Source organism: Coturnix japonica, chromosome Z (genome assembly GCF_054131305.1).
Source record: "Coturnix japonica strain WE chromosome Z, WE-NBRP24, whole genome shotgun sequence".
Taxonomy (NCBI): Eukaryota; Metazoa; Chordata; class Aves; order Galliformes; family Phasianidae; genus Coturnix; species Coturnix japonica.
Window position 1 is genome coordinate 33,589,333 of NC_140702.1, and position 19,669 is coordinate 33,609,001.

General features: G+C 38.2%; 1 protein-coding gene across 6 annotated transcripts in view; it reads right to left on the reverse strand.

Moving 5' to 3' along the window:
- LRRC2 (leucine rich repeat containing 2) overlaps window positions 1–19,669 on the reverse strand; it is a 70,726-nt gene that overhangs the window by 10,393 nt on the left and 40,664 nt on the right. For all 6 annotated transcript variants that reach the window (XM_015849336.3, XM_085529034.1, XM_085529033.1 and 3 more), the window contains one exon: window positions 11,398–11,534. In XM_015849336.3, coding sequence (XP_015704822.1) covers window positions 11,398–11,534 — 137 coding nt within the window. The remainder of the gene's footprint in view (window positions 1–11,397; window positions 11,535–19,669) is intronic.

Consider the following 19,669-nt stretch of genomic DNA (forward strand, 5'->3'; position numbering starts at 1 on the left):
TGACCTACAGTTCTGAGGCATACGGTTAGGTTCTCAAGCATACCTTTTCATTGTCTCTAATCAGTATTTCAGAGAGTATTCTGTATTACCTAGTAATCTGAAGGCCTGGAACAGGCTTCTGAAAACAAAAAAAATTGTACTGTATTAAGTTTGGGATAAACTGATCTCTTCATAACACTTCCTGATCCTACAAGGCAGATATGCTGAATATGATCCTGAAAGCTTCATCTTTTAATTCATTTCAGCCTCTCTGCCACTGTGATCACACAGGTCAACCATTACTTTTCACTGACCATCTCTGTATTTTGAGACTGAACAAAATAGCAGCCTCAAAGCAGTTTGGCAGATAGTGTACACAGTCTGACAGGACCGAAGCTAAGTGTCATAGACCCCAGCAGCTTTATATTGCAGAATCTCCCCAGTTACACATCCACATTCCTGTATAACAATATGTTATATAATCAGACAATTTGACACAGTTTTATATGTTCACCTCAAAAACTGCACAGAGAGAAGCACTGATCATACTATTGATGCTAGACATCTAGCATCCATACTGCTCCTGTAATTTGATGCATGGAGTCTCAAGTTTTGGATTCATGCAGTTTCACAGACATTTTTTGACAGTATCAGCTCCAATCAGACCAGAAGACCTACTGGCAGGTGTGTCAAGAATAAGAGAGGCAGTGAGGAAGTAAACAAAAACTGTGTCTATTAAAAACAGAAAGAAAAAATTACTAAGATCAATTTACTAAGATCTTATTCCTGCAAAACTGTGTTTACATCATAAAACATGAAGTTATTTTAGCTGTACTGTTACCTTGTAACTTTTGTTTTTATCATTGTCATTGTTTTGTAATTTTTTGCTATTGGTATTCCACATCATGACATCATGTGGAGCACAGAGAATAAAAACTACATATCCTAGAGGACCTCATGGTCAGAGAGGAAAATAAGCCACAGAAGTGATGCTCAGTGTTTCTCACAGCCTGGCAGTGGGTGTGGGTGTCGCTTCCAAGCCATGCACCTTCGATTTCAAAGTAGTCTCTAGGTTTTCAGAAAACTCTCCTATTTTACGTGATTTATTAGCCTAAATTTCAATTACATTGCATTAAATCATGTTATCTAGCATTCTGATATCAAAGTTATTAAAATAAATTTTCCCTCTTAGATCATTGCTGTTGCTCTGTTTGTTTCCTTGAGCCCAGCTCCAATCTCCCTATTCCTTTCCCTTTTCCCTTTCCTTTTTCTGTGGGGGCCTGAGGGCCCATGGGCCTACTGCCCCCTGTCACAGACATAGATTGATCCAGATAACACCATGACAATTGTTCATAAAATTACCAGACTCCTAAACTCCAGCAGCAGTAATCAACTCTGTGACAGGATAAATCATGAATTAGATGATGGATTGTCTAAGCAAAAGGTGAAGAGAGGCCACTTTTAACAATTGTTCAGACTATTTCAGCCATAAATTTCATAACCTGAAACTAATGGACTTTTGCTTTGCTCATCAGAAGCATAACAAATGCCCAGGTTTGAGAGTTTTCACTTCCTTGATTAAAAAACTGAGAACCACTGAGCCACATAATCAACAGAACTGCATTGTGCCAGTGGCATCCCATGCACTTCACACTAAGCATAACTCTAGGCTCTTTTGTCCAGCACTTGTAATGCAGAGATCCTATGTGAAAAAGCTGCATAAGAGGGGGGAAAATGTAGGGAAATATCAACTTTCAGCTCATACGGAATGGTTCTTGCCTTAATTGCTTTCCCCATAATCAATGATAATGAATAAAAATCACAGCCACCCTTATCAAGTGTTGTTTACAGCTGTGAAGACTTGATCAAACATGTAATTACCTATAATTAATTAACAACTTATAAGAATGCATTCAGTAGCACATACATTAATATGTCAGACTCTTGTCCTGATGGAAGATTTCAGCCATGTGGATATTTGATGGGATAGCTGCATGGCAAGTGGCAGACAATTCAGGAGATCCCTGGAGTCTGTTGAGGATAAATTCCTGGTCCAGGTATTAGATGGACTGACCTGAGGTGAAGCCTCACTGGACCAGGTGCTCACTAATGCAGAGGAGATCATTAGAGAGGTTAAGAATGGAGGCAGCCTGGGCTGCAGTGATTGTGCCCTCACGGAGTTTGTTGAGGAATGCAGGCCTGGCAAAAAGTAGAGTCAAGACCTTGAACTTCCACCTGCTCAAGAAACTGATGGGTGGGATCTCCTGGAAAAGTGTTCTTGAGGGCAAAGGAACAGAACAGAGCTGGCAGCTCTTTAAGGACACACTTCTGAGAGCACAAGAGCTCTCCATCCCCCAGTGGAAGAAACTGAGCAGAGAAGGTGAGCAACTGGCATGGCTGAGCAAGGACCTGCAGGTTAAACTGAGGGAAAAGAGAAAAGTACAGGATGTGGAAGCAGGGTTGAGTAGCCTGGGAAGAACACAGGGCATTGTCTGCATGTGTAGAAATAAGATAAGGAATGCCAAGGCACAGACAGAGTTGAACTTGGCAAGGGATGTGAAAAATAACAAGAAGGGGTTCTACAGGTATATAAGCAGAAGAAGACAGATCAAGGAGAGTTTTCTCCCTCTGATAAATGAGGACAGAGAACTGGCTTCCTCAGACAGGGAAAAAGCTGAGGTGCTCAATAAGTGCACTGCCTCCGTCTTCACTGGTGGTCTGGCTCCTCCCCATGTCTACCAGGACCCTGAAGCTCTAGGTGTTGGTGAGAGGAGTGGATTCCATCTCACCGTAAGAGTGGAACAAGTCCAAGACCTCTTCATGAAACTGAATGTATGTAAGCCCATGGGGCTGGATGATATCCATTCTAGGGTTCTAAGAGAGATGGCTGATGTGGTTGCCAAGCTGCTCTCCATCATATTTGAAAAATCATGGCTGTCTGGTGAAGTTCCCGGTGACTGGAAAAAGGAAACATTACCCCCATTTCTAAGAAGGGGAGAAGCCCAGGGAACTACAGGCCGGTGAGCCTCTGTGCCTGGGAAGATCATGGAGCAGATGATCAGAGGGCTGGAGCACCTCTCCTATGAGGAAAGTTTGAGGGAACTGGGCTTGTTTAGCTTAGAGAAGAGAAAGTTCCGGAGAGACCTCGTTGTGGCTTTCCAGTACTTGAAGGGAGTGTATAAACAGGAAGGAGAATGGCTGCTTACGTGGGTTGATAGTGATAGGACAAGGTTTTAAACTAAGACAGAGGATATTTAAGTTAGATGTTAGGTTTTTCACTCAGAGGGTGGAGACGCACTGGAACAAGTTGCCTAGAGATGTTGTGGATGCCCCATCTCTGGAGGCATTCAAGGCCAGGCTGGATGTGGCTCTGGGCAGCCTGGTCTAGTGGTTGGTGACCCTGCCCCTGACAGGGGGGTTGAAAGTACATGATCTTTGAGGTCATTTTCAACTCAGGGCATTCTAGGATTCTGTGATTCTACTAACTGCCCTCCAGCCAATTGTCTTTCTGTCTATATTTACGCCTGACATTATTCCATCCTAGGTGTTGCACCAGTCTATTTCTTTTGCTGGATTTCTTATTGTTGCTGATAGCCCAATAATCTAATCTATCCAAATCCCTCTGCATGGCCTGTCATCCCTTCAGAGCAACAGGGTCTCCTCCTATTTTACCATAATCACCAGAGTGGCTAAGGATGCACTCAACTCCTGCATCCTGATCATTGATGACAGTGTTGAGCATTACGAGCCCTAGTATTAAGCCCTGGGGACAACACTGGAAACACATACAGTCCCGTTCACAAAAGCCTCATGTGCTCTCTTGTCCATTTGTCATAGCATGAACCTGTTCATCTCACAGTTTCAGACTGGATTCAGAAAGATCCAAATTAGCTGAAACTTGGTCTATCTTTTTATCTGTACTTGCATATCAAACAGCCACAGAATCATAGAGTAGCTTGGGTTGGGAAAGAACTTTAAAAATCATGTAGTTCTGAGCCTCCTGCATGGGCATGGTTGCCTCCACTAGATCAGGTTTTTCAAAGCCCTGTCCAACCTTGCCATTCTATGTTTGCATGATGATTCTGTGATTTCAGTTAGACTCTCCAACTTCATTCTTCACACAGTTACTCTCAGTGTTTATGGAATAACATGATATGGAGTATCTCCCCTTCTGTTAAAGCTCTTTTGCTTCTCCTCAATCCATGTATGTTGACACCAGAGACAATGTAATGTCTCCCTTTAGTTAAAATATCCAAACAAGAGAACACTATGAATTTATCCTGTTTTCCCTCCAGTTTCTATCCAGTACTTATGTAAAATCTGCCTTAAATTAGATGTGTTGCTAACTCAAAAACATGTACACTGAGATTTTGAAAACTTCTGTTGCTGCTGTATTCAGTGAGATTTTGAACCATTTAGAGAAAGTAAAGCTGGAACAATATGAAGTATACTTTTCAAAGACAAAATTATTTTACAATTTGACTCATGTTTTTGTGGAAATACAGCCATGTTTTAGTTCTAACATTAAACACTCTTGTTCATTCTTACATGTTGCCTTATCCTGTGAAACTATTATAAAAAATAAAAATTAAAAAATCACCCTGTGAAGGGTGACGTTACTTTTTCTGAACTTGTGAAAGGCTAAGGGAAAGCTCATCAACACCATGGCATGGAAGTATACATGGATCAGATCTCTTATGTTGTTATTATTAGCTGCTGACTTGCTCTAAGAGTGGAGCGTTTTGAAGTGATGCTACATTAACCAGAAGACTTTGGAAGCCTACTGTCCAGAAAAGGATCAACTGATACTTTCCAGTGCCTGACTGCATAATCCTGTCTCCTAACATAGAAACATTGCCCCCTTTAACCTCTTGTCTATTAAAACATTTATGAGAGCAGCACTAAGGTCTCCATTAATCTTCTCTGACACCTAACACCTTTGCACCTGCTCTTTTTGACTTCACACCCCTTCTGCTAATGTTTGATGTTATGTTTTTTATGAGCTCCATAAAGCAGCTGTTGCTTAGGATGGATTGACGGAACTTTGGCCAGCCATGACAGGAAGCCCCTCACCATGAACATTAAGCAAATTTGAAAAGAACACCAGCACTGAGCATAGAAAGACAAGACAAAAATCTCTCTAACAGAAATTCATCCAAGTCAAGCAACTGAAGCTCCAGTCACATTAGCTGCTTTTTTTTATAGTTGCATATGCTAGCATTGTTGAAAGATTCAAGACAGAGATAATTAAAATTGTATTTTTCAAAAAGCATAACCTTGCAATTTCTCTGAACTTCAAGGGTCAGATTATATGGCGCTGACATGGAAACACAAGCATATGTAAATAAATTTGCTCTTTCTTTGACAAAGTATTCATATGCTGTGTCAGACTGCCTCATTCCCTCATTTTCAAAACCCAAACCTCTCAAAGGTTGCAGAAATAATATAAGATTACTTGGTGCATGTGCTCAAGTGTGGCAGTGAGCACTTAGCAAAGCAGAATAATTTCATAAACAGTTTTAAAAGGCTTGTTTGCTGGTGGGATGGAGTGATCTGCCTACCCTGTGACTGACAAGATGTACCACAACAGGCAGCATTTCCTTGTCTTCCCTCTCTTCTCACTGAAGTTCTTCCAGATCGCATCTGTCAATACACTTGTCTGATGTAGCACTGCTAACAAAAATCTACAGTATGGAAGAAGATCTGGCACTTCAACACAACAAAGCTATCTCTGAAATATCAGCACAAAGCAATTATTGTGCTGTGTGCATGAGATATTAATTCTGTGATTTAGTAAATAAATATAAAGCAATAGTTTTCGAAGGCAATACACCTAAAAATGAGGCCATAACAGTTTTTTTGAAAAACATATAGTAGAAATTATATGAATTATATGGTATTTATAATACTGCCTTTTTTCCTTTTTTTTTTTTTTTAAAAAAATAGAAAAACAAATTATGTGAATAACATGTATGAAAACAACAATAAGGAATTCTATTCATCAGTTATAATACCAATATCTTTGTAATTCTTAAGTTCATAAGTTCATGTATAACTTAAGTTCTTAAGTTATACATGCACAAATGGTACAAGACATTTAGAAACAGGTATATCCATCCTGCTTTCTCTGTAGCTTCAAAGCATGGCACCCTATATGATCCAACTGTGGTAGGAAAACTGGCTAACATAGAGGGAGAGCATGCCACACGTGAGCGTCTTAGCTAGAGAAAAACGTTTGCCTTCACAGAGGAATTTTTAAAGTTATGTATCATCTCAGGGAAGACTGAATCTGAACCTCATAGCACATCCTCCTCTTTCAAATGTGGTTACTAAGGTCTTGATATAACTTATAGTAAATGGCTATGTAAAAGTAATGCTATATAGGTTACCTTTGTGGGTATTTACATTTTATTTCAATTCACATTTTTATCCAAACCCAGTGACTGTCAATTTTAATTTACAAATGTTGCCAAAACAGACTGAATTCAACTTCAGGTTAATAAACCTATTCTATAAAAGGACTTATTTTTCAACTACATAGGTACTCCAAAAGTAATACCTCCTGTATATTTGCATAGAAACTACAACAGATATAAAAAATACTATTTGATGGAGAAATATTCTCAGCTACAAAACATTATTTTTCAAGATAGTCATAACCATTAGCTATATATTTTCTCCAGCAATGAACAAGAACTTGCAAGCCGCACTCATAAAAATATGCACCAGCAGAAGTGACCCACTGTCTCTGTCACTATACAACACCTCACTTCGCTCACATCGACTCTTTGGTCTCCATAAACATTCATCAATAGCTCGTGAATGTCATTGGATGCATATTGTTCTGCATAAAAGAATTCAATTACACACTTTTGCTTCACATGTACTTCCATGTCAGAAGCCATTTTATCAGACTGCCCCTCTGCTGTCACCTGTCACACAGCAACAAAATGTAACAGAATATTGTTGTGAAGGCTCAGCTTCTGCTACCATATCACCTCAGGCATCATGGACCAACATAAAAAAACTGGAGGCATAAAATTCATACTATGAGTAGCCCTCATAGTATTAATCTAACATACAAAATAAACCGAACCTTTAAAATACATAAATATTAGAGATTCAATGGTGAAAGTGAGAAAAATAGATGCTGAAGCAATTTGAACTTGCTTAGTTGTGGTATGGAATGGTATGAAATCCTAAGTGTTAAAGTAAAAACATAAGACCTTACACCCTCACTTTGTTAATGGAGGATCAGATCATGTCATTTTAAAATGAGCAAGATGGCTTAAACAATGCTGAGAGTGGCTGCTAAAGGCAGATAACGAGTTATATACCGGGAATGAAGACACACACATAAATGCACCAAGGTACTGCCACCAGATATTGAATCTATTTGGTGTAGAATTAATACCCCTGGGATTTCAGTAGTCAAGGCATCTTGGCATACCTCAGCTTAAAACATCTGCATTCAAAAATGAAATTGTTAGACTAAAAAGACAAGAAGCATATGTAGTATATGTACTGTAAGCCTCCTTAAAAAATATAGGTTACCTGAAAAGCAGTACAAGTTAAAGCTGCTTAGAGTATTCTCTTTCTTGAGCTTTCCCACTTTGTACAACTTCTTAACATAAATTACCAGACACAACAGACTTCATAACAGTATAGGAATTTCTTATTTGGCTGACAAAAAAAAATACAGACATGGAAACAACTTATATGACAGCATAAATTTATAAGTAGATACAGCAGTTATATTAGGAAATTACTATTGTCACTTCAAAATTGTTATTTGGTTTCATTATATAGTTTTGTGTAATGGACGTATGTTCTCCTTCTCCCATTTCTGGGTAGTAACTATACTCATATTTTATGTGATCCATCTCATTGAGATTTCTTTACCTAAAATTCATTTTCTAAGAAACAAACAATAAAGCATACAGATTAAATCTCCAAGTCTTCTCTATTTTTGTGTCAGTCCTAAAGAGAACTGATAGCAAAGTAACAGGGAGACTGATTACTGAAGGTGTAATTCCTTCTTACAGTTCCAATGATCTCATAAGCCTTTATGAGCCTATCAAAAAACTCTTGACTAAATTACAGACATGTTGTCAAACTCTGTGAATCCATTATTGTATATGTTATTGGTTTGTCTCTAGCTATTATTTTATGTACAAAACCAAGGTAAAACTAAACAGATCATTTCTGTTAGGTTGAATTTCCCTTTATTTCTTTTAAGTAAGTCTTAAACTAAAGAATATTTTTGCTCTTTTCATGCATTTCTTTGACCTTCTCATAAGTTTTTAAGAATTTGAATGTCAAATAAAAACTGAACTTCCTAAAAGATGATAAGCAGTAAACAATTTTAGTAATCCTCTACCTTATTTTATGCATCAGATGCCAATTTTACTCTTTTCATCCTAAAGTTTTAAAGAGATTTCATCAACATGCTAGAGCAGAGCTTACATGTACTTGCTACTTTACATTCTCCAGTTCTCACTGTTTACCTCATCTGGGAGAATGGTGACCAATTAACATGAGCATTTCACTATAGTAATAGATCTGAGCAAAATCTTCATTAGATAATTGAATCTGTGTAATATGGGGTCATAAACATTTTTCTTTATCTCTGTGGCAAGATGGAGACTGCTGTGGAGCTTCCCTCTTAGAAATCAGGATTTTAATAAAGGACAGCATTATGTCATGGTTTTACAGTTTTTTTGTTATCAGCATTCCACATCATAACATCATGTAGTGCATGGGGAGTTAATGCTCCAGTTCTGGGTACCTGTACCAGAAGAGATGAGCTACAACCCCAAGAGGACTGTTCTGTTACCATTTCTGCTCAGAGGGAAAAGACAAAAGCTGTACATGTGTCAGGAGAGACCCCTGCCTGGCCTGACTAGACATCTCACCTCAGCATTAGAGTAAGGCCTTCAATGTCCAGACACTCATTTTATTTCATGTATTAGCTTCAACTCCAATTATATTGCATTATATTATATTATATTGTATTATAGTGTGTTTTCTTGCATTCTGATATCTTATTTAGTTAACTTAGTTTGTTTCTCCTCAGACCATTGCCACTTTTTTGTTTTTAGGCCTGTCTCTCTATAATTTCCCCCACATTTTTTACCCCTTTCCTGTTTCCCAAGGTGTGTGTCCAAGGGTCCCCCCACCTCACTAGACACAGAACTGGGTTGAAGCAGCTTGTAAACCACTGACAGACAGAAAATGTCAAAAAGGCAGAGGATGGGGGAACAAAAAATGAAGGAGCAAAGAGAACACCAAAGTCTAAGCAGGAGCAGATGCTCCAGTTTGGAGCAGATTTCCTGTGAGTTCATCTCACAGAAGACCCACACTGAGTAGATGGGTATTCCTGAAAGAAGTGCAGTTGAACCCATGCTGGAACAAAGGAAAAACATGAGGAGGAAATATGAGCAGAAGCCGCCGTGTATTGACTGCAACTTCTCCCCATCATTTTGTACTGCTCAGGATAGAGTGAAGAAGTGAAACTGAGCTCTGGAGAGGGTTAAAAAAGCTGTGGGGCTTTTTAATCTCTTTTTTTCTCAGTTCCCGTATCTATTTTAGTTGGCAACAAATTAAAATAATAGTCCCCAAGCATGGTCTGTCTTGACTATGACAATAATTGGCAAGCAGTTAACCTGTTTCTATTTCGTCTCAGGAGCCTTCTCATCCTATTTCCTCCCAGTGGTATACTAAGGAGGAGGGAATGAGCAGTTGGGTGTATATTTGGTTACCAGGCAAGGTTAACCTACCATTACACTTAACAGCATGCGTGTTTCCTTTTTAGATATATGCTACATTCAATATTTTAATTCACAAACCTTCCAATGGCTACCACCTTTTGCCTTTTTGCAAATCAAGCATCAAATACCTATTACATTAGCAAGGATACCAATACAAGTGCTCTGAATAACATCAGCTGTATCTAGTACATCAAAGGTCGACCCTGCAGCTTTTAAAATCATCTGACAAAATTGTTCCTTTGACTGTATATTAAGCTTCGAAAGCTGCCCTTGAAACGCTGACTCTAGGAAACTAATTTTATAAACTAAATCACTGGAGTTTATGTAGCTTGCCTTCCAGGTCATTTCAATTATTTTAACTGTCATCCATCAGAAAACAAACAAACAAATAAAAGAAATATAATAGCTACTGAGTTTTTAGACCATACTGATGTGATATTGTTTCTAGTTTTTGCTATTTTATAAACAGCCATTTGCACTTACATGTGCAGTTTCATAAACAAAGAAATGGGCAAGCCTTTATGCTATAAGGCCGAAACAACTGGGAAAATTTTAAAAAATCAGTGACAGACTGTTCTGAATCATGAGGTTGTGTATACTCACTGTTCCTAGATGCTTAGACTTTACAACTCCACATGTTCAGTATCTATTTTCTAGTTATATTTACTGTCTACTTATGCTAAACTGAAGGAAAGGAAGATGAAGAAAAAAGAGACCTGCAACTGCATTGTTTGTGTTGCTGCTAGCATTTCTAGACGATTGTCCATTTGTCACATGAAGTCTCCATATCTTCCACATCATTTTTGAACAGTTATTTGCCAAATGAACTGCATTACAGCAAAAAGCCAGATAAGAAAGTTCATTATTTTTTGCATTTCCTTGAAACAAAACATAAGCATGGCCTAAGCACAACTCACATAAGTTTAATTCATTCCACTAATGCCTGGAAATAACTTATAACAAATGTTCAGAGAAAAAAAAAGTAGAAATCAACAAACAATAGCCTGACATTCCTCCCTGATGGTCTTCTCAGTTGTCATCCAGAAATCTGGAGTTGGACAATCTGAGAAATATTGACTATATCTGAAACTGTGCTCAGGTATCAGCTAACAGTTTCATTTCTCAGTGAACAAGACTACTAACAGCCGGGGCAGAGAACACTTATTCATCCAACACAAGAAAATGCTGGTGCATGCCTGGGAGTTTTCTCAGTCTTCATTCCATATTCATACCATACCTCACACGTAGTATCCATTTTGTTCAGACATTTATACTCATAGCAACATTCAGTATTTTTAATATATTTCTCCATATTCTTTTTAAAGAAAGCAGACATTGGGAACAAATGAAGGTTAGTGAGTGAATTTGACTGTCAAGGCACACTTTGGTAAATAATTTGCAGCTTTCTCCTTATCACTACTGGCAAAATTTCCTTTGGAATCTTGTCCTCCTTCATATATCAAAATAAATATGAGTAAAATTAGTCAGTTGAAAACCAAAACAAAGAAACTTCATCCTGTTTATCTGACACTAAGGCATTTTTGGTGATATTACTACTATAATTTTATCATGAAAAACTAGAATGAATGTGATTTAATTTGTCCGTATACTAAATAAAAAAGGTAGAGAAAACAGTTTGTTGTCTTACTTCAAATGGAAGGTCGCTTATTTCCATGTTTCCAGACAAATCCAGTTTTTCAAGATTCTCACAGCAACCCAGTTCCGAAGGGACAGACTTCAAATTATTAAAACTCACATTGAGCACTTTGAGATTTTTTAAGTGGCCTGTTAGAGAAAGATAATTAAAATCAGCAAGGGAGAGGGAAGAAAAGAAAAGAAGAAAATAAAAATAAAAGGTTTATTCTGTGTAACGTATAAAAAACTCTTCAGTGTGGTGATGAGTAAGAAATGAATAAAATGACTTAATATCATCTGTAGTGGTCACTAACACTGGAGGAGGAGTAAGAAGTAAAAGAGTTTTGTGATATTCATAGAATTCTGTTAATCATAATGACTTTAGTGAGGATTTGTAAGCAGTAACAACTTGTTAGGACTTTGATCCTATGAGGGAAAAGGTACCTACAGACCTCAGCTAAAACTAGAGATTTTGGTATCTACCTCAGGAAATTTGTCTGATGACTGAAAAGCATTTTATTACTTGTTTGAGAACCTCTTGATTGGGAAAAGCTGCTCCTACCTAAGTTACCACATTAACAGTTTTCTCCTATGTACAGCATTGTGTATTTTTTATTATAAAAGATAATTTGTTTTGTTATTTATTTTATCGCAGTCTCTCATTATTTGTCAGCTCCTTTCTTTTTTTAAGGCGCCACTAATATTTTAGGCTACATTTAGCCACATTGCATTCCCTGTTTCTTCTGTTACAGCATTAGACAAGCTTCAGCAAAAACAGGTTTGAGAGAATTATTAAAATGCAGAATACATTATACTGCAAAAATGCAAATTATATTGTGACATAGGGGAAGAAAGTAAGAAATCTGAAGATATCAAATAGCTGATACATTACAAAGTTATCCTTAAACATACATATAATGAAGGCAAGAGAACGTTCTATGGATAGATACCTTGCTGGATAATACATGGATGATACTGCATGGATGATATTCCCCTCTAACCAACAACGAAATATAGCAATCACAATAGAAAGCACAAGCAAGAAATTTAAATGCGATTCAGCAAATGTAAATAAGGAGAGAACAGCATCTTTTTTCAACAGGTTCTCAAAAAGGACTCTTTATTAGCAAACCAGGTAAGCACGAGAAGTGATTTTTTTTTATAGTTTTCTATTTATAATCAAATTTTAAAGAAAAATAAACTAGACTTTCTTGAGATTTGGTTAACAATGGAGAGAATCTCCCTGAAATACGTCTCAAGTATTCAAAACACTGTCATAATATCCTTATCCCTAAGGCACTACGCTTAACTATACTCCCTTCAGAGCAAGATCTATGTGGTGCTGCTCAGCTATTGAAATGCGTGGAAATGGCTGGAAGCCATTACTGGATGCTAGATGGTGCTTGCAAACAAACAGAAAAAAGTGCAGAGAATAGAAGGTCTCAATATATTTTTCTCTGAAGTTTTTTTGGCAGAGGCAGAGGCATGTAATTTGATGATCAGTACTAGCAGCCTCAAATCACTCAGGCCTGCAGCATTTTGCACAGATCACATACTTCTTCCTCTTGGAAACAATATTATCTTCAAAGGGTAAATGTAGATGGATTTTAAATTTAAATCTAAATTTAGATTAGTATCCATCTAAATTTTCTTGTGAATTTGCCAGGTTGAAAATGGTCAGAATGGCTTGGAACAGATAAAAGTATAGAAGTTTCCACACAGCTTTCTCTCAGTTCTAGTTCTGACAGAAATAGAAACGGGTGGTATTTCAAAATCTTTCTCTGTCCTTTTAATTTTTCTTTGCTGTAAAATCTTGTTTTAGCTAAAGTAGAAAACACATTGTCTGTAGAATTACAACACGCATTTTTAGGTAGTACAATACCATCTTACAAGGGTCTGTACAGGTGATGAGAGAGTAACAGAAGGAACTCAAGGATATAAATGAGTGATCCTCCTTTTTTCCAGCCTATTAAACACATCAAGAAACAAAGAAACAAAACATTAACCTACCTATGATGAATCCTTGCTAAGTTTAGTAACATGATGTAAACATATGTAAGTTCCACATAAGTGCTTCATCTGTCTTTAAACCAGTTATCCTCAGGGTACTCTATCCCTTGACCTGGAAGTCTTAGATGAAGAGCAGAATAAACCCCCCATGGTACAGGTGAAAACAGAAACTTGCTCCGTCCAGGCTGCCACAAGTCTGCAGGCATGGTTGGGATCCACCCAAGGGTGCTGAAGGAGGTAGCAGAAGTGACACCCAAGCCACTTTTCAGCATCTTTCAGTGTTCCTGGTCAACTGGAGATGTCCCAGAGGACTGGAGATGCCAAAAGTGACTCCCATCTAAAAGAAGGGTGGTATGGAAATCAAAGTAACTATAAGCTTGTTGGCATGGCCTCGGTGATGGAGCAGACCATTTTGAAGGAGATCATATGGCGTGTGCAGGACAAGCAGGAGATCAACATGGGCTCATGAAAGGCAGGTCCTGCTTGATCAGCCTCATCTCCTCCTATGATCAAGTGACCCACCTCGTCGGTGAGGGAAAGGCTGTTGATGTATTCTACCTAGACTTCAGCAAAGCCTGACACTGTTCTCCACAGTATTCTCCCAGAAAAACTGGCAGCCCATGACTTTGACAGAAAGAACTGGCTGAATGACCAAGCCCAGAAAGGGGAGGCGAATAGAGTTACAACCAGCTGTTGACGGGTCATGAGTTGTGCTCCCCATGGGTTGTTATTAGAGCCTTTTTCTGTTCCATATGTTTACCGATGACCTAGATGAGGGCATTGTGTCTACCCTCAATAACTTTGCAGATGACACCAAGTTAGCAGGATGTGTTAATCTGCTTGGGAAGGAGGGCCCTATGGAGTGGTCTGAGCAAGCCGGATCACTGAACTGAGGTCAGTGGGGTGAAATTCAACAAGATCAAGCAACTTTGGCTACAACAACTCCAGGCAGGACAACAGGCTTGGGGCAGAGTGGCTGGAAGGTCGTACTGAAGAAACAGACCTGGGGATATTGGTCAGTGCTCGACTGAACATGAGCCAGCAGCGTGCCCAGCTGGCCAAGAAGGCTAATGGCAACCTGATTTCTATCCAAAACAATGTTGCCAACTAGAACAGGGAAGTCATCATCCATCTGTACTTAGTACTGGTGAGGTTGCACCTCAAGTGCTGCCCTTTTGATTCTCTCCCTCCACTGCAAGGGAGTGAGAGGTTTAGCTGCTTATCAGATTTAAACCACAGCAGACATACGGCTGACTTTTCAGCCACCAGTCTCATTTCCACTACTTTCTGAACAACTAATAGTAGACAAAGCACCCAGGGCCACAAGTCATCCTTTTGTCTAACTGCTCAGATGTATTTACAACACAGCAGACATGGAACAGAATTAGCCATAGCAAAAGCATGAAAATTTAATTGCTTTTTATAGGTAGAGTGATGGGTAGGCACACAGATTCCAATTTTGACTTTTCTGCCTCCTGAAATAACTCATTTTTCCATTTCTTTTTTCTGTTTTCTAGTTTCTAATATATATGCCGATTTTCACAGTATGGTTTGCCCCAGATTGAAGGTATAGGAAAGTAGGTAAAAAAAGATGCATTGCATCTTTTTCCTTTCATATAATCTCTCTCTGATCTGACAGAAGAGTATTACAGAATCAACAGTCAGTAACTAGTAACTGCAGTGGCTAAGATTATTAAAATTACTGGTTAAAGCCTTATGACTGAATTTAATTTAGGACAGCTGAGTTTTCTCTTACTCACTCAGAGGTGAGTGGAAAACCATTCCCTAAGATCTGTCTATGAGAACCAATATCTGGCATTTCTTCTTAACAGCTGTTTTGTTTTGTTTTTTACCCTCGGTCTCTCCAATGGATTAAGTTACGTCACCTGACAGGCTAAAGGTAGATGAGCATGAACCTCCCCTCTAGAACTATAAGACATGATAGAGCACACCAGGACATCCTTAATCATAGAATCATAGAATTACTCAGGTTAGAAAAGATCTTAAAGATCATCAAGTCCAACCGCAGCCTATCCGTAGTGCACTAAACAACCCTCTGCTAAATCATATCCCTAAGCACCACATCCAAACGGCTCTTAAACACATCCAGGTTTGGCGATTCAACCACCTCCCTGGTGAGCCTATTCCAGTACTTAAATAATAAATTAATTAATCAACCCCTTACTCCACTAACTTACATAACTCCATACATTTATTTATCACATTCTATTTTAAAATTAATTTGTTTTTGACATCCATTCCTTTAATGAAAAAACAAATCTACAGACTTTCACTTCTTACATGATTAGGAACGGTCTTCTAATTGTCAGTTTTAATTTAGTTGTAAAAACTTTACAACCATGAATTACTTTGTTACTTTTATATTTAAATAGCTGTTTACCTCTCTGATGTTTTCATAAGCAGCAAACATATCAAAATTTCTGTTACCAGACTAAATAAGCCAATCCTTCCAATTTCCCCTCAGGAAATAAAAATATTCCTCCCCAAATTGTCTTACCAGATTTTATTTTTTTGCATCTGAATCCATTTCAGAAAACTCTTCTTGAATGTAGGTGACCACAACTATGTGTAATAATCCACAAAAAACTCTGTAGTCTTGTATAGTGCCAATTAATACCTCTTTTCTTCTACTGAGAATAGAAATTAGTAGCTTCTGAACTCTAGCCTTGGACTGGCAGCTGCAAATTTAAACTCTCTTCTTCCTTTAAAACCCATGTGCCAATCTAACTTCTTATATCTTCTCCAATTTATGTAGTGATAAAAACTCACAAACTATGTCAGCAGAAGATGTCAGGAGCCCAATTCCATGAAATAATTAAGAAAAAAAAGCCAAGACTGATTCTTCGAGGAACTCCACAGGTTATCTTTTCCGAATTTATAAGTCTTCCTTCCTTCCTTCCTTCCATGCGCATTTATCCAGGCCTGCACTAGGTTTTTCAATTGTATTGAAGTCTATTCTCTTAGGTTCAAACACTCATTTTCATAGAACAATAGAATCATAGAATCATTAAGGTTGGAAAAGACCATTCATCAAGTCCAACCATCCACCCATTATCCCCATGCCTACTAAACTATGTCCTTCAGTGCCATATCCACCCTACTCTTGAATAGTTCTAGGGATGATGACTCAGCCACCTCCCCATTGCAGCCTGTTCCAATGCTTCACCACACTTTCTTATGTGTGGTGAAAGCTTTCTTAGGTGGCTTTCTTAGGAAGCTATTTTTCCTATTATAAAACCTGAATATCCCCTGAAGCAACTTGAGGCCATCCCCTCTCGTACTGTCACTGTTACCTGTGAGGCTGATCCCCACCTTGCTACAATCTCCTTTCAGGTTATATAGAGATCAGTAAGGTCTCTCTTGAGCCTCCTCTTATCTAGACCAAATAATCACAAGGCCTGTGCTCCAGACTCCTTAGAAGTTCTGATGCCCTTCTCTGGACACACTCTGGACCTTGATGTCTTTCCTGTAGTGAGGGGCCCAAAACTGAACACAGCATTAAGGTGTATCTTGATGCTGACTATAGAACAATGGTGACCACCCTGCTCCTGCTGGCAACACTATTTCTGATACAAACTAGGATGCTGTTGGCCTTCTTGGCCATCTGGGCACACTGCTGGTTCATGTTCATCAGACTCTCAAGTAACACTCCAGGTTCCTTTCCTCCACCACCATCAAATGCTTTTTGGGATGCCAGATTTAATCTCCTACTTGAAGATCAAACATCTTCTAACAAGAAAGATATATACTAAATGAGTTAGACACAGATTATTTTTTGCGCCATACAGATGGACCTAGACAGGCTTGAGCTGTGGGCCTGGGTGAACCTCATGAGGTTCAACAAATCCAAGTGTAAGGTCTTGAACCTGGGTCAAGGCAAACCCCATTGCCAGTACAAAATGGGGGATGAAAGGATTGAGAGTAGCCCTGATAAAAAGAATTGTGGATAAGCTGGGATGGGAAGCTGGACATAGCCAGCAATGTGCCCTTGCAGACCAGAAAGCCAAATGTATCTTGGGCTGCAACAAGTGATGCATGATCAAGGGAGGTGATCCAGGCCCTCTATTCTGTGTTGGTGAGGCCTCACCTGGAGTACTGCATCCAGATATGAAATACTCACTACAGGAGAGACACAGACCTGTTGGAGAACATCAATAGAAGGGCCACAAAAAATGATCCATGGAATAGTACACCTTCCTTGTGAGAACAGGCAGAGAGTGCTGGAGTTGTTGAGCTTGGAGAAGAGAAGGCTGCAACATGACCTGATAGCAGCCTTTCACTATCTAAAGAGCTACAGAAAATTGATTCTAGTCTTTCTGTTTCAGAATAGAGCTTTTCCTCCTACATCAAAACAAACTTAACGTCTTTCAGATGTTTTAGTCCACAGACTGCTACTGCAGCAATACTTTATTTCAACTGAAAATATTCAGATGATCTGTTTTCTCATTCCTTTAAATCCATCTTGTTAAAATCAAAATTAGCCCAAACAATGCCAGATTAGCTTCTGCTGGATAATTTGTTGTACTAAAATTCAATTCAATTCTGACCGAAGATTAAGGACTCAACAGCATGCCTTTCACTACTGTCTTTAACCATCTGTCATTACTCTCAAGTATGCTGTAGCTGTGACATTTATCTACTAGCAGCTATTTTTTAAGCAGAATACAAAATGATAAACACCAAAGCACTTAACCTTTTCAGAGACCTTACTTTCTGATTTAGCACCCAATTCTCATTCCTTACCTAGAGTTTTCAAAACAAACCCACATAGATTGCTTTCCCTGCCATAATTTAGCAATTAGAGGACTAAAGTCTGAAGTTTCATTTTGAAGCAGCATCTACAACTTCAAAATACCCAATATTCTCCTTGATATTTTCTTATTGAGATAATAGCTATTTCCAGTACACACTGATGTCTGTGTTTGTGTGTGTATATGTTACAGGAAAAACGAGAATACTGCCAATTATAAGTACAACACTGTACCTGCCATAAGGGGAAATTATGCAAATAAAGATTAAAAATTATTTGTAATTTATGCCATAATGAGAAAAGCATCATTGTGTTACTAAAAGCTGGTGAACCAACAGAACGCGAAATCATCAGGCAGTTTTGGCAAAAAACAAACAAAAAAACACTCTCAGCTAGATAGTCCAGGAGTGGCTTCTTTGTATTATTTGTTTTTAAACTTCATCAATGAATCAGGGTCTTTGTCTGGAAAAAACTAAACAGCAACAACAAAAATACTGAAATAACACAAGCAACATCATGGGCTTATTCTGAATAGATGAGCAGAAACTGAGGGGGAATTAGATGAATAGAAATAGCACAAAAACTACAAAACAGCAGAATTCCCAATATTTAAATGCAGTTGAGAGAATAGTGATTGCTACTCAGAGCATCTGAAACTTAAAACATTACTTTTAAGGTTTTAAAGACTCTGCAAGGGAACAGTAGTTTTTTTCATTTTTCTTCTTTACCGCCCAGTGAAAAGTGTTAATTCATTAAACTCAATCGACTCGTCTGAGTTCTGCAATCAAAAAGCTTACAAAACAAATATTGTTTATTTTATGTCCATTATCTCCTGCTTGTGTTTTCCTTGATTTGTTACAGTATTTAGTTGCCAGGTTGAAACTTCAAAATTTATCTCAATGTCAGTGGGAAATTTTACATGGAAAGGGTAATGTCAGTAAATAAATAAAAAATCATTATCTCTACCTGGCATAAAATCTATCACTGGTTTCTGTGTTTCAGGATGCCTTCTCCCTTTCTTCCTGTTTTTCTCAAATAATTATGATAACTTATAGAGAAGAAAGTTTTAGTCTCTGTTCATTATTTGAAATATGCTATCTTAAAGTTTTCATAAAGAATACTGGTGATGGGGAAAGCTTAGGGCTATTACATTTAAAAACAAACATTGACTTAGAACACCTGCTGCATGAACTTCACTCTCAGGGGCCTCATGCACACATATGCCTACGTGTGCATACTCAGAGGTATCACTATCTTGCTTTTTCTACTTTTCCAACCTGTGAAGAACATGAAACATCGCCTGTTCTCAGGAAGAATTCTCCATGTATTGAAATACAAGCCACAGCTGTTCCATAGTCAGATAGCAAACCTGGGATAGTTTTTCCAATTTTGTGCCTTACTAAACCCATCCAATTCACCAACTATAGCTACAACCTACTAGCTATAAAAATTTAGATACCATTATTCACTGGAGGAAAAAAAAAAAAGAAAAAAAAAAAAAAAG